The sequence below is a fragment of the Oncorhynchus nerka genome, linkage group LG10, assembly GCF_034236695.1.
Source record: "Oncorhynchus nerka isolate Pitt River linkage group LG10, Oner_Uvic_2.0, whole genome shotgun sequence".
Taxonomy (NCBI): Eukaryota; Metazoa; Chordata; class Actinopteri; order Salmoniformes; family Salmonidae; genus Oncorhynchus; species Oncorhynchus nerka.
Genome location: NC_088405.1, coordinates 78,872,223 through 78,885,579, shown reverse-complemented (window position 1 = coordinate 78,885,579; position 13,357 = coordinate 78,872,223). Strand labels below are relative to the sequence as shown.

Here is a 13,357-nt window from a genome sequence, read left to right as displayed (position 1 = left end):
GTTTCTGAACACTTCTACGTTAATGTGGATGCTACCATGATTAGGGATAAGTGAGAAAGTTACAGATGCACAATAACAATAACAACTATTCACGATTTATTCATGATATGTAATCATGGTAGTATCCACATTAATGTAGATGTGCTCGGAAACATATTAGACTCTTATTTACAATAAAAGTTACTCCAAAATGACACAATAAATTATTGACCATTATTTTATATTGGGCACAACATAATCCGAAACGTAACCAAAACAAACTGCAAATGCATCCAACAAGTTTGTAGAGTCACAAGCTTGATGTAGAAGTTGCGTACTAGGAATATGGGACCACATACTCAACTTTTTGACTAAATTTAACACGCTATAAGTGAATTTGTCCAAATACTTATGATACCTTCAAATGGTGGGAATAGATACATAAAGTGTTTTAATTTTTCAACAGTGAAACAGATATGTATGAAAATACCCTTAAATAAAAAGTGACATTGTGTGTGTGTGTGATGAGTCAGAGGTTGCTGTCTGAGGTGACAATGTGGTTGACTGATTACTGTGGACTGTAATCCTGCCAGAAGAACTGGGAGTTTGGCACAAGCTATTCCTGAACTAGGAGAATATACTACCACATGTGATATCACTGTCTGTACGTACAATATACCTACAAGACCCAATGACACACATGACACATTTTCTCAGCAGGAATTGTCCAATGTCCAACATCTTTTTCCTGCTTTATCCCAATCTCTCCTAAAGAGACATATACACACAGAGGGTTGTGTAGTAGATAAAATGTATATTTTGTAGTAGATAAAAGATACAAGAGCTTTCAATACTATTGATCATGAAATATTGTTTCAAATTTGTCTCAGGTTTTAACAACTGCATCCAAGGTGAATGCATGAGATACTACTGAATAACCAAACAATGTGTAGATTAGATGTGACCTGTGAGGTATGCTCTTTTTAACAAAGCCAGTGAGATAAAATAAAAAAATAAAAAAGCCTGCTCAGAAGAGGACCCACAGCGGACATTATTATTATTATTATTTTATTTTAACTTTATTTAGCTAGGCAAGTCAGTTAAGTACAAATTCTTATTTACAATGATGACCTAGCAAAAGGCAAAAGTCCTCCTGAGGGGACGGGGATTAAAAATATATATATATAAAACAAAACACACATCAAGACAAGATAGACACAACAACACTACATAAAGACAGCTAAGACAACAACATAGCATGGCAGCAGCACAACATGGTAGCAGCACAAAAAAACATTATTGGGCACAGACAACACCAGTAAGTAAGTCTCCACACAAGTGAAAAGTATTTGAGGACACTAAATCCAATAAGTCAATATATAAACTGAACACACAAACAGATTACTTTTATATTCCAAGCCAAGAGACTAGTATGCATGCCGTTGTTTTGCTTATGGATGTTCATATTTATAGGCGCAGACAGGAACATCATGGATTTGTTTATAGAGTTGTTGCTGACACTTAGTGGTTGACGTTTACGTACTGCACTGCAGCGACTGAACTGCGAAGTGAAGTGATTGGTTGAAGACATCCACGCTGATTTGCTAGAAATCGTGACATTTTTTTCCTATTGGATACTTTTACTCGTAGTTCCTCCCACACCCGGATGTTGTGTTTTTTGGGCTGCTCGAATGGGGATGGGAAATTTTGGATTTTTGGCATAGGCTGGTGTTTTGCACAAATTTAGGTACATTCGGATTAAATTAACTGTATTTCCCTACGTCACGAGGATGCTGCGAGAGGGGAAAGAAGCGTGTCCATTCGTGGAGGACAGTTTCAGCCGCTTTCTGTCCCAGAGTAACATGTACGGACTCTGTCAGGCTGGAGAGCAAGAGTTACTCGCCGCTACTCTGAAAGGAAAAGTGGTCTGTTTCAGGTACCAAGACCTCCAACAGAAAATCAGACCTGTTGCTAAAGAGGTACAGTTCACCTACATACCAGGTGAGGATTAAGATAGCTAGTTACAGAATGTATCCTGCTATTGTTGCATTCTTGCTATGGCTGCATGCATTGCATCGATTCATGTGTTGTGTATGTGTATACAAAATGTGTTGCTAGTGAATTTGCTAATGTGTGTCTGTCATTTACTGTCTCCTTAGTTGATGCAGAGATTGTATCAATTGACGCTTTCAACAAATCTTCACCGAACAGGGGGCTGGTCGTGGGAATAACGTTCATCAAGGTTTGCTTATATCCCCTACCTTTCTCCTAGTGAACACATCTGTACACATACAGTGCCTCCGGAAAGTATTCAGACCCCTTGACTTTTTCCAAATGTTGTTACATTGCTGAAAAAACACACATATTTAATCAAATCTACACACAATACCCCATAATGACAAAGTGAAAACAGTTTTTTAGACATTTCTGCAAATATATTACAAATAAAAACAGAAATACCTTATTTACATAAGTATTCAGACCTTTTGCTATGAGACTTGAAATTTAGCTCAGGTGCTTCCTGTTTCCATTGATCATCTTTGAGCTGTTTCTACAACTTCATTGGAATCCAGCTCTGATAAATTATATTGATTGGACATGATTTGGAAAGACACAACTGTCTATATAAGGTACCACAGTTGACCGTGCATGTCAGAGCAAAAACCAAGCCATGAGGTTGAAGGAATTGTCCGTAGAGCTCCGAGACAGGATTGTGTCAAGGCATAGATCTGGAGAAGGGTACCAACAAATTTCTGCAGCATTGAAGGTCCCCAAGAATATAGTGGCCCCCATCATTCTTAAATGGAAGAAGTTTGGAACCACCAAGACTCTTCCTAGAGCTGGCCGCCCGGCCAAGCTGAGCAATCGTGGAAGAAGGGAGGTGACCAAGAACCCGATGATCACTCTGACAGAGTTCCTCTGTGGAGATGGGAGAACCTTCCAGAAGGACAACCATCTCTGCAGCACTCCACCAATCAGGACTTTATGGTAGAGTGGCCAGACGGAAGCCACTCCTCAGTAAAAGGCACATGACAGCCCGCTTGGAGTTTGCCAAAAGGTACCTAAAGGACTCTGACCATTAGAAACAAGACTCTCTGTTCTAATGAAAGCAAGATTGAACTATTTGGCCTGAATGCCAAATGTCATGTCTAGAGGAAACCTGGCAGCATCCCTACCATGGGGGTGAAGCATGGTGGTGGCAGCATCATGCCATGGGGATGTTTTTCAGTGGCAGGGACTGGGAGACTAATCAGGATCGAGGGAAAGATGAACGGAACAAAGTACAGAGAGATCCTTGATGAAAACCTGTTCCAGAGAGCTCAGGACCTCAGACTGGGCAGAAAGTTCACCTTCCAACAGGACAAGGACCCTAAGCACACAGCCAAGACAATGCAGTAGTGGCTTTGGGACAAGTCTCTGAATGTCCTTGAGTGGTCCAGCCAGACTCCGGACGTGTGCATTAGGCCACACAGTAAAATCATTGAAAATTAGTTTTTCTCATGGGCAAGTTCAGATAGTACCTCTCTGTTTTGGGATGTTTTCTTATGTTTCGTGTCTGCTGAATGATAAGACTATTTTCTCTCTCTCTCTTTGGTAGATGAAAGTGTGTTCACACATCACTGTTTCCATAACACTTGTCTTCACTCCTCCCCCCAGGACTCTGGTGACAAAGCCACTCCATTCCTCAACATCTACTGTGACTACGAGCCAGGGTCAGAATTCAACCTGGAGTCCATTGCACGTGAGACATCGCATCACCTGCTGCAGTAGAGTCACATAGAACACACATTCCCTTCTTGTATTCACATGGTTTTACAGGGTAGTGTTCATTAGGACCACGTAGTAAAGTGTTTCAACATGTTGTACGATGGAAAACAAAATAGTTCAGATAATACCTCCCAATTTCACCCTGTTATGAATCCGTTTCTTCTGTTTCATGCCTAGTGAACATGACCCTGATTAGAGCTTGTTTATTTATCCTCTTCTTAGAGAGCTGTCTGAACCTGGAGCTGCAGTTCACCCCCTTCCAGCTTTACCACACAGAGTAAGTACTGTACACACTATAGTGGGCCCCTATCTAACTTTTGACATAGTTTATACTTCTTTGACTCCTTTCAAGGCCTACCACACATTTTAGGTGCACAATGCACTTTTAAGTTTCAAGTTTTAATGTCATGCACACAAGTACAGTGAAATGCCTTTCTTGCCAGCTCTAACCCCAACAATGTAGTAATCAATATCAATGCAGTACTAAAAACAACAAAGTAGAACAAAACTAAGACAGAAATAAGAACACGAGCAGTAAATAAGCTATATACAGGGTCAGTTCCAGTACCATACAATGTGCAGGTGATTAGGCATCAGGATATATGATAAACAGACTAGCAGCAGCGGATATGATGATTGTGTGTGGTGTGTGTGTGTGGAGTCAGTATAAATGTGTGTGCATGAATGACCCAATGTATGAGTCAAGATTTTAAAATTGAATGTATAAAAAAGCCTGGCATGACGATGGTGTTTATCACTTCCTTACATTGTTAATGACATGAATAACAACAGTATGTAACTGTTCCAGAGTGCAGTGCGAAAATGGATGCAGTGAGACAGTGTTTCTGCTCAGTGGTCATGATCAGAGGATTCATCTTTACAAGGAGGTAAGCCTATGTACCTGTGTGTGTGCAGTGAGATTTGTGTGTGGGAGTCTAGTAAATGTATCTTCTCTGCAATAGAACGCCTCCCTTCACCAATTTGAAGAGCAGCCAGTCGAGAGACTCTTCCCTGAGCTACAAGAGCTGCCCAGCAAGTTAGTTTGTGTATCCTCTGTCTGCTGTTCTCCCAGTTGTGCGTGTGTGTGTGTGTAACCACTGTTCCCTCTCTTTGCAGTGTGTTGTGGCTTGATGTGCTGAGTATCCCCGGCGGTCGTCGTCTCTCAGCCTTTGGCTGTCAGAACGGCTGTGTTGGGCTGGCTCTCGTGGACCAGACTGGACCTGGTGAGGACGGCCTATACACTAAATCACTATAGGATTGCGCCCCAAATGGCACTGAATTCCATATTTGGTGCACTACATTCGACCACAGCCCGTAGGGCTTTGGTTAATAGTAGTGCACTATATATAGGAAATAGGGTACATAGGGAATAGGGTTTATATGGGAAATAGGGTGCAATTTGCGACACAACCTATGATTTGCTGATGTACTTTCCTTTCTGTGTTTTCACATGCGTCTGTGTGGATTAGAGATTGTGCAGAGTTGGCGGGTGCAGCAGGACAGTCCCATCTCCACCGTGCTGCTCTTCCCCCTGCATTCCCGGGCAGAGCCGGCGGACCCTGAAAGGATAGGAGAGACGGGAGGGGACGGTATGGATGAGCAGCACCGATTTGACCTCTGGATATTGTTGTGCCCAAATGGCAGTACATTCCCTATGTAGTGTTCTAATTTGCTCCAGTGCCCATAGGGCTTTGGTCAAAAGTAGTACACTATATAGGGAATAGGGTGCCATTTGCGACATAACCTATGATTTGCGGCTGTACTTTCCTTCCAAAAGTCTGGATGTGTTCAAGAGCATCATTCTGCTCAGTCGCTGATCACTGACTGACTGAGCAGACTGACTGATCTACATATAATAACAAACAGTTATTTTGGATGCAATGAGATTTGTAGATCTGTGTTTATGCTCCGTGTGACAAAATTATTAGATAGGAGGAGAGAGCATTTGGTCAGAACCATTCCCTAGCCTACCAGTGGACTAGGTGGAGCTATTGGTATATTGCAAATTCTATGCAGATGTTGCACCGTCCTACAGTTACCCTACACATAACAACAAATCCATTAAGATTATACCCTAAATAGCAGCCTACCTGTTGGCTTTTGGTCATTGTAGCCTTTCTTTCTTATTTCACTTTTCATTCTGTCATTTTAATTCCAGCTTCCATTGATTAGATATCCCCTAACTTGCTTGCCACACAAGCAGAGCAGCTGTGCAATTGTCTTTCTCTCTCCGCGTCAAGTGCAAGGATCAGAGCACTTACCTTTTTTGCAACTTTTTCCAAATCATCAATATAGAGTCACATCATGCAGCCCTTATGTTTTTTATTTCTAAAACATTCCCAGTTTTATATAGGCCTAACACAAGTAAATCAACAATGGATTTTATTGTGATGGTGTAGGCTATATTATTAGATTTTGTTCAACTTTTTAAATGTAGCTGTTCCGTAGATGCAAAACATTTGCTCCATTTGTAATAGAATTACCCTCTGACAACATTTCATGACCGCCACAGCCATAAAAAACAAAACATTTGTCTCCACACTTTTCTCAGACATTGAGATCGTTGGTTACAACCTCCTGGTGACCAGCAGTATAGAGATGGCCGTCGTGTACAGGTCAGTATCACAGGCCTATTAGAGACTAAGAATACATGAATAAAGAATGCAAGCCATTCGCGAGAGGTGCTTACTAAAGGAACATTACCTTAAAAATCTTATTGCAGTGGTAGAATGCCAGTCATTTGTTTAAAAAAGCTTGTTCATACTCTGTCGTGGTCATTAAGGATATTTTATTTTGTCCTGGTCAGTGTTTTGTGTTCACTGTGTGGTCCGTGCTCTTTCTAGTCTTCGGTCAATGTGTGGTCAGTTAGGTTTCTATGGTCAGAATGGTCAGTACATTGTGCTCTCAGGGATGTCCAGGAGTATGGTGTGAGTTGCCATGCGTGCCTCTCGGAGAGTGACCAGTGTGACGCAGTGCTCTGTGCGCTGGTCACAGACCTGGACTTTGATGGACAGAAGGAGCTGTTACTGGGAACTTATGGACAGGTGAGTTTGTGGGCTTCTCATAAGGGGAAGAAGGGCTATGAGCAAAAAAAAATACTTATTTAAACTAATAAAATACAGTGCATTTGGAAAGTATTCAGACCCCTTCCCTTTTTAGATTTTTTTGCACATTTATAAAAAATTAAAAACAAAAATCATTTATTTACATAAGTATTCAGACCCTTTGCTATGAGACTCAAAATTTAGCTCAGGTGCATCTTGTTTCTGTGATCATCCTTGATGTTTCTACAACTTGGAGTCCACCTGTGGTAAATTCAATTGATTGGACATGATTTGGAAAGGCACACACCTGTCTATATAAGGTCCCTGAGTTGACAATGCACATCAGAGCAAAAACCAAGCCATGATGTTGAAGAAATTGTCTGTAAATCTCAGAGACAAGATTATGTCATGGCACAGATCTGGGGAAGGGTATCAGAACATTTCTCCAGCATCGAAGGTCCCCAAGAACACAGTGGCCTCCATCATTCTTAAATGGAAGAAGTTTGGAACCACCAAGACTCTCCCTAGAGCTGGCCGTGCTGCCAAACTGCAATCGGGGGAAAAGGGCCTTGGTCAGGGAGGTGACCAAGAACCGGATGGTCACTCTCACAGAGTTCCTCTGTGGAGATGGGAGAACCTTCCAGAAGGACAACCATCTCTGCAACACTCCACAAATCAGGCCTTTATGGTAGAGGCAAAGATGAACGGAGCAAACTACAGAGGGATCCTTGATGAAAATCTTTTCCAGAGCACTCAGGACCTCAGACTGGGGCGTTGGTTTATCTTCCAACAGGACAAAGACTCTAAGCACACAGCCAAGACAATGCAGTAGTGGCTTCGGGACAAGTCTCAATGTTCTTGAGTGGCCCAGCCAGAGCCCGGACTTGAACCCGATCTAACATCTCTGGAGAGACCTGAAAATAGCTGTGCAGCGGCGCTCTCCATCCAACTTGACAGAGCTTGAGAGGATCTACAGAGAAGAATGGTAGAAACTCTCCAAATACAGGTGTGCCAAGCTTATAGCATCATACCCAGGAAGACTCGAGGCTGTAATGGCGGCCAAAGGTGCTTCAACAAATGACTAAGTAAAGGGTCTGAATACTTATGTAAATGGGATATTTCACTTTTTTCTATTTTTATAAATGTGCAAAAATTCTAAACCTGTTTTTGCTTTGTCATTTGGCTCCCGTGTGGCACAGAGATCTAAGGCACTGCATCTCCGTGCTAGAGGCGTCACTACAGACCCTGGTTCGATTCCAGGCTGTATCACAACCGGCTGTGATTCGAAGTCCCATAGGGCGGTGCACAATTGGCCCAGCGTCATTAGGGTTTGGTAGGGGTAGGCCATCATTATTGTAAATAAGAATTTGTTCTTAACTGACTTGCCTAGTTCAATAAAAGAAAATACAATTATGGGGTATTGTGTAGATCAATGAGGACATTTTTTTTTAAATTAAAAAATGTTTTTTTTAGAATAAGGATGTAACGTAACAATGTGGAAGAAGTCTAGGTCTGAATACTTTCCGATTGCAATGTACATACCCCTTGATGAGATTACTACAAAAATCTAACCTGATCATAACCGAAAACGAATGACTGATTACTCCATTGATTTACTCCATTTGTCAATTTTTATATTTTTGTTTTTGCTCCACTCTTGGATGTTAGTCAGTGTGTTTTTAAAACTTCTCATTCAAATCATGATTAAAATCAAATTCTATTAGTCACATGCGCCAAATACAACAGGTGTAGAACTTACAGTGAAATGCTTACTTACAAGCCCCTAACCAACAATGCAGTTTAAAAAATGCGAAATGCGAAATAAAAATAACAAGTAGTTAAAAACCAGCAGTACAATTACAGTCAATGTGTGGGGGCACCGATTAGCTGATGTGCTGAGGGTTTCTTATGCTTCTGCTCCTATACCTCAGGAGCTGCTTTGCTACAAGTTCCAGCAACCAATGAGAGGAACAGAGGAACAGTTCCAACTGCTGTGGAGGCGGAGCTTCAAGAGCCCTTTGCTGTCCATCATTTACTTGGATTTGACTGGAGATGGGCTGAGAGAGCTGGCGATTCTAACACTCAAGGGGCTACACATACTACAGGTGCATTATCATGGAGTGCCATAGCACGGAGTGTAGTCCCTATAATACATTTTACGTTTACATTTTACACTACCGTTCAAAAGTTTGGGGTTACCTAGAAATGTCCTTGTTTTTAAAAGAAAAGCTCATTTTTTGTCCATTAAAATAACCTAAAATTGATCAGAACTACAGTGTAGACATTGTTAATATTGTAAATTACTATTGTAGCTGGAACGGCAGATTTTTAATGGAATATCTACATAGGTGGCCCATTATCAACAACATATAGTGTACAGAGGCCCATTATCAACAACCATCACTCCTGTGTTCCAATGGCACGTTGTGTTAGCTAATCCAAGTTTATCATTTTATAAGGCTAATTGATCATTAGAAAACCCTTTTGCAATTATGTTAGCAATTATGGTAGCACAGCTGAAAACTATTGTTCTGATTAAAGAAGCAATAAAACTGGCCTTCTTTAGACTAGTTGAGTATCTGGAGCATCAGCATTTGTGGGTTTGATTACAGGCTCAATATAGCCAGAAACAAAGAACTTTCTTCTGAAACTCATCGGTCTATTCTTGTTTTGAGAAATGAAGGCTATTCTATGTGAGAAATTGCCAAGAAACTGAAGATCTCGTACATCGCTGTGTACTACTCCCTTCAAAGAACAGCTCAAACTGGTTCTAACCAGAATAGAAAGAGTGGGAGGCCCCAGTGCACAACTGAGCAAGACGACAAGTACATTAGAGTGTCTAGTTTGAGAAACAGATGCCGCACAAGTCCTCAACTGGCAGCTTCATTAAATAGTACCTGCAAAACACCAGTTGTTTTGCAGATAGCCAATGGAATCAAAACATTACTGCACATAACGCGCCAATGTAAACTGAGATTTTTGGATATAAATATGCACATTATCGAACAAAACATACATGTATTGTGTAACATGATGTCCTATGAGTGTGATCTGATGAAGATCATCAAAGGTTAGTGAATAATTGTATCTATATTTCTGCTTTTTGTGACTCCTATCTTTGGCTGGTAAAATGTCTGTGTTTTTTTGACTTGGCTCTGACCTAACTTAATCATATGTTGTGCTTTCGCTGTAAAACCTTTTTGAATTCGGACACGATGGGTAGATTAACAAGAAGTTTATCTTTCATTTGCTGTATTGGACTTGTTAATGTGTGAACGTTACACTTTTCGAAAAATATTTTTGAATTTTGCGCACTGCCTTTACAGCGGAATGTGTCGAGGGGTTCCGCAAGCAGAACACCTGCCCTAGAATGGATAACTATTTGTTCAGCACTTTAAAAAAATATATTGCGACAGAATTCAGAACATCCGTTCTTACAGTATTCTCCCTGTACACCAAGTCAGAACTGTAGGATAAATACAGGGGGCGTATAAGCAAACAATGAAAGCTCTTACAATATTTGATAATTACATTTCTCTAAAACAGGCTATAGGCTACATGTGCACCACCAAGTCAGAACAGTCGGCTAAATTAGGAGTGGAAAATTGCCCAAACTTGCAATTCGGATGACCGTTCAAAACTTATTTACTCAGTCAGTGCTCTCCCCCCTCCCCGAGTTCCCAGTTGTCTTGAACTCACTGAAGTCTGAGATTTCCAAGTTTCCAGTTGTTTGGAGCGCGGCAGAAGTCATGTTGGATTGAAATCATGGCCAGTGTTGAATGTGTATCCTTTTAAGTTCAGAAAAGAGGCCCTTAAACCCAGACTTGGACCACACACCCACTCCACGGAATATCAGGCTAGTGACTGCTTTGCAATGCTTGCAGTTAGCCACTGATTCCTTCCAAACCACTCATTGTTGAAATTGCAATTTCCATCTTGTGTAATGTTTATGGCGTAAGCACCGATACGTTTTATCTATAATTTCTCGTCATTATTGCTCTTCAAATGACAAGGATTGAAAAGGATTTGCCAGTAGATTGTTAACTTGATTCATGATGATGACTGCTAGCTTGCTAGCTAAGATTTTGAAAGTATGTTGTTGACATTATCAGTCCTATCAAAGCTACTGTAGCTATAACATGATTTGATGTCATTTTATCTGTGGCCAATGACCTTGAGCCTTCTTGAGCCTTCTAATGTAACTCTATGGCAGTACCTAAGTGGCTTGAATTGTTCAGCTCTACCCGTAGACTTTGCGGTGACGTAGTGTCGCCATGAGTGACAGAACACTGAGCCAACCACGGCGCAATTAGAGAACATTACCAACCCCTACACTCCGTATTCTCCGCTGGTTGCCCCACTACCACAGAAGGCACTGAGCAAGTTTGAAACATGTGCATTTTGGAGCTGCCTTACTCAAGAAATCAGTTTAATGCGACTTTATTAAGTCGATTATTATTTAAAAGAAATGGTTTTACATTGTTTGCAAACTGATATTTGACACGTATTAATGCCAAAGTAACATGCTAAAAAAATATATAAACAGGTGGGGCTCAGAACAGGTGGGGTTTTGCACCACCTGCCCTGAATGACGAGTCGCCACTGACTGTATAATCTCTTTCTCTCTCCCACTTTCTCTTTCTCTTCTTTCCATCTTTTCCCCTCTCGTCCTCTCTCCAGCACAGTCTGACCAGCACTGCTGACTTGGTCCTTCAGCGACTGGCCGACAGGGGGTCAAAGCTGGCCCCTGGCTCGGAAGTTCAGCCAATCCCAGAATGGAACAGTGAAGAGAGGGATGCTGTGACCAATGAGGAGCAGAGTGCCCCATCAAAGTGAGAGCTAGCTGTTTTTCTTTTTTTCTATTTTTTTCTATTTTAACCTCTATTTAACAAGGCAAGTTCTTAAGAACAAATTCTTATTTACAATGACGGCCAAACTCGGAGGACACTGGGCTAATTGTGCGCAGCCCTATGGGACTCTCAATCACGGTCGGATGTGATACAGCCTGGATTCGAACCAGGGACTGGGGTGACGCCTCTTGCACTGAGATGCTGTGCCACCTGGGTTACCTGTGCCAATAATGACAGTTTTACCATGAATTATCTACACGTACAACATCATGATAAAAAAATGTTTTTGATGTTGCCTAACATGTAATATTGTCCATATGTACACAATAAATTAACTAAATATTTTTTTTGCATTATTGTCAAGAAGCTTGCATTTAGGTCTCTGTACTGTTGTCAAGACCTGACAGGAATGAAAATAGCTAAAACAACAAATTCACTGAAAAGGTCTTATTTTGTTCATGAAGTAAGTATTTAGTAAAAAAAAAATTCATACAGCACATTGAAGCAGATCATTTTAATGACTTGGCCTAGAATTTCATGCACCCACCTGGAATGGGTCAACTTGTAAAAAAATGGTTAAGGAAAATCACTATTAGTCCTAAATGAATTAAATCCTGTATTGACTTATACCAAGTATGTCGTTACATTATTTCATAACTCAATGCAAGTTCACACCTGTCATTTTGGTATATGAAAGTTGGTTTAAGAAAGTATGAAGACAGTACATTTAAAGTTGTTTGGTCCATTTCTGGGGTGAACAAAAGCGTACTTCCATTTTATTTGTACATCTTTTATTCACCTGCACCTGACAAACTGCACGATGAACTTCACCACTTTGGGTAAGGCTATTTTGCTGGTAAAAGTGTGTGTTTGCTCCACTCCGATTAGAAAGTAGTCAAACGTGTTCATGTGAACTTTTCATGTTTCAGGTCAAAATGTGCTTTATTTATCCTATGCACGAGTTGGCTATCAGAAGGATCACACTATCAGGTAGCCTAATTCATAAGTAGCTTTAGGGCCTATTTACAAAGTCGCATTTGAAAAAAACTTAATCAATTAAAAGCAGCATCATTTGGCTGATATTTTCATTTTGTTTGAATGTGCAAATTTTGCAAGCTTCTTGCCTTTTCGGACCAGAAAGGCCATAGGACTAAAAAAGTGGATGCTGAACCACGTGACGTCAGCTTGTTCCCCTGACAACCTTTCGGTCGAAGAAGATGACCTGGTGTCTCGTTTGCTTCATCTCTCACCGGTCAGCGGCAGTGTGGTCTACTTCACAGCTTTCAAAGAATATTTCCCTCATGTACTCAAAGGACAATAACAACAGCTGAACTGCCATGGACTTACTGTACATGTTTATCCCAGAAGATGGCGTGAAGATGACTTAAAAATATATATATTTTTCCCGGGCTATTCTTCGCAAATCTTTAAAACGTTTATCTTTTTGATAGGTTAGTTCATCAGTGTCACTACTGACTTACGGCATTATTTTAATGCACCTTGGTGGACTACTGCGTATGAATCACGGGCAAGAGAACACCACTACTGAACACAAAGCTTATGAAGTGACAGGCTAATGAATGTATTTCACTCAATGGATTTTTATATTTAGCTTTCTGTGACGCTCTATCAGCCAACTGCAAGCAGAGTCGAGAAGAACAAGTAGGACCGAATGCGCTGTGTTGCCTGTCATTTTGGTGTTCTCAAAGAGGAAAT

The 13,357-nt window shown here is 40.9% G+C and overlaps 1 protein-coding gene across 2 annotated transcripts; it reads left to right on the top strand.

The window, feature by feature from the left end:
* The first annotated feature begins 1,638 nt into the window (after positions 1 to 1,638).
* kptn (kaptin (actin binding protein)) lies at positions 1,639 to 11,986 on the top strand. Of its 2 annotated transcripts, none has more exons than XM_029671430.2 (12): positions 1,639 to 1,980; positions 2,139 to 2,221; positions 3,637 to 3,721; positions 3,970 to 4,024; positions 4,556 to 4,634; positions 4,710 to 4,783; positions 4,864 to 4,970; positions 5,217 to 5,336; positions 6,299 to 6,362; positions 6,656 to 6,791; positions 8,723 to 8,896; positions 11,477 to 11,592. In XM_029671430.2, the coding sequence occupies exons 1-12, from the start codon at positions 1,770 to 1,772 to the stop codon at positions 11,492 to 11,494; spliced, it is 1,206 nt and encodes a 401-aa protein (XP_029527290.1). In that variant the 5' UTR covers positions 1,639 to 1,769; the 3' UTR covers positions 11,495 to 11,592. The 2 variants fall into 2 exon arrangements, with proteins under 2 accessions (XP_029527290.1, XP_029527289.1); XM_029671429.2 differs by having other exon boundaries at positions 1,640 to 1,980; positions 11,472 to 11,986.
* The last annotated feature ends 1,371 nt before the right edge of the window (positions 11,987 to 13,357 follow it).

Bases quoted from the DNA above. Each gene is read 5' to 3' on its own strand.
- kptn (XM_029671429.2), top strand. From the start codon at position 1,770: ATGCTGCGAGAGGGGAAAGAAGCGTGTCCATTCGTGGAGGACAGTTTC. The intron at 4,025-4,555 runs GTAAGTACTGTA...TAACTGTTCCAG, and splicing joins TTCCAGCTTTACCACACAGA to AGTGCAGTGCGAAAATGGAT. The intron at 4,784-4,863 runs GTTAGTTTGTGT...CTCTCTTTGCAG, and splicing joins CTACAAGAGCTGCCCAGCAA to TGTGTTGTGGCTTGATGTGC.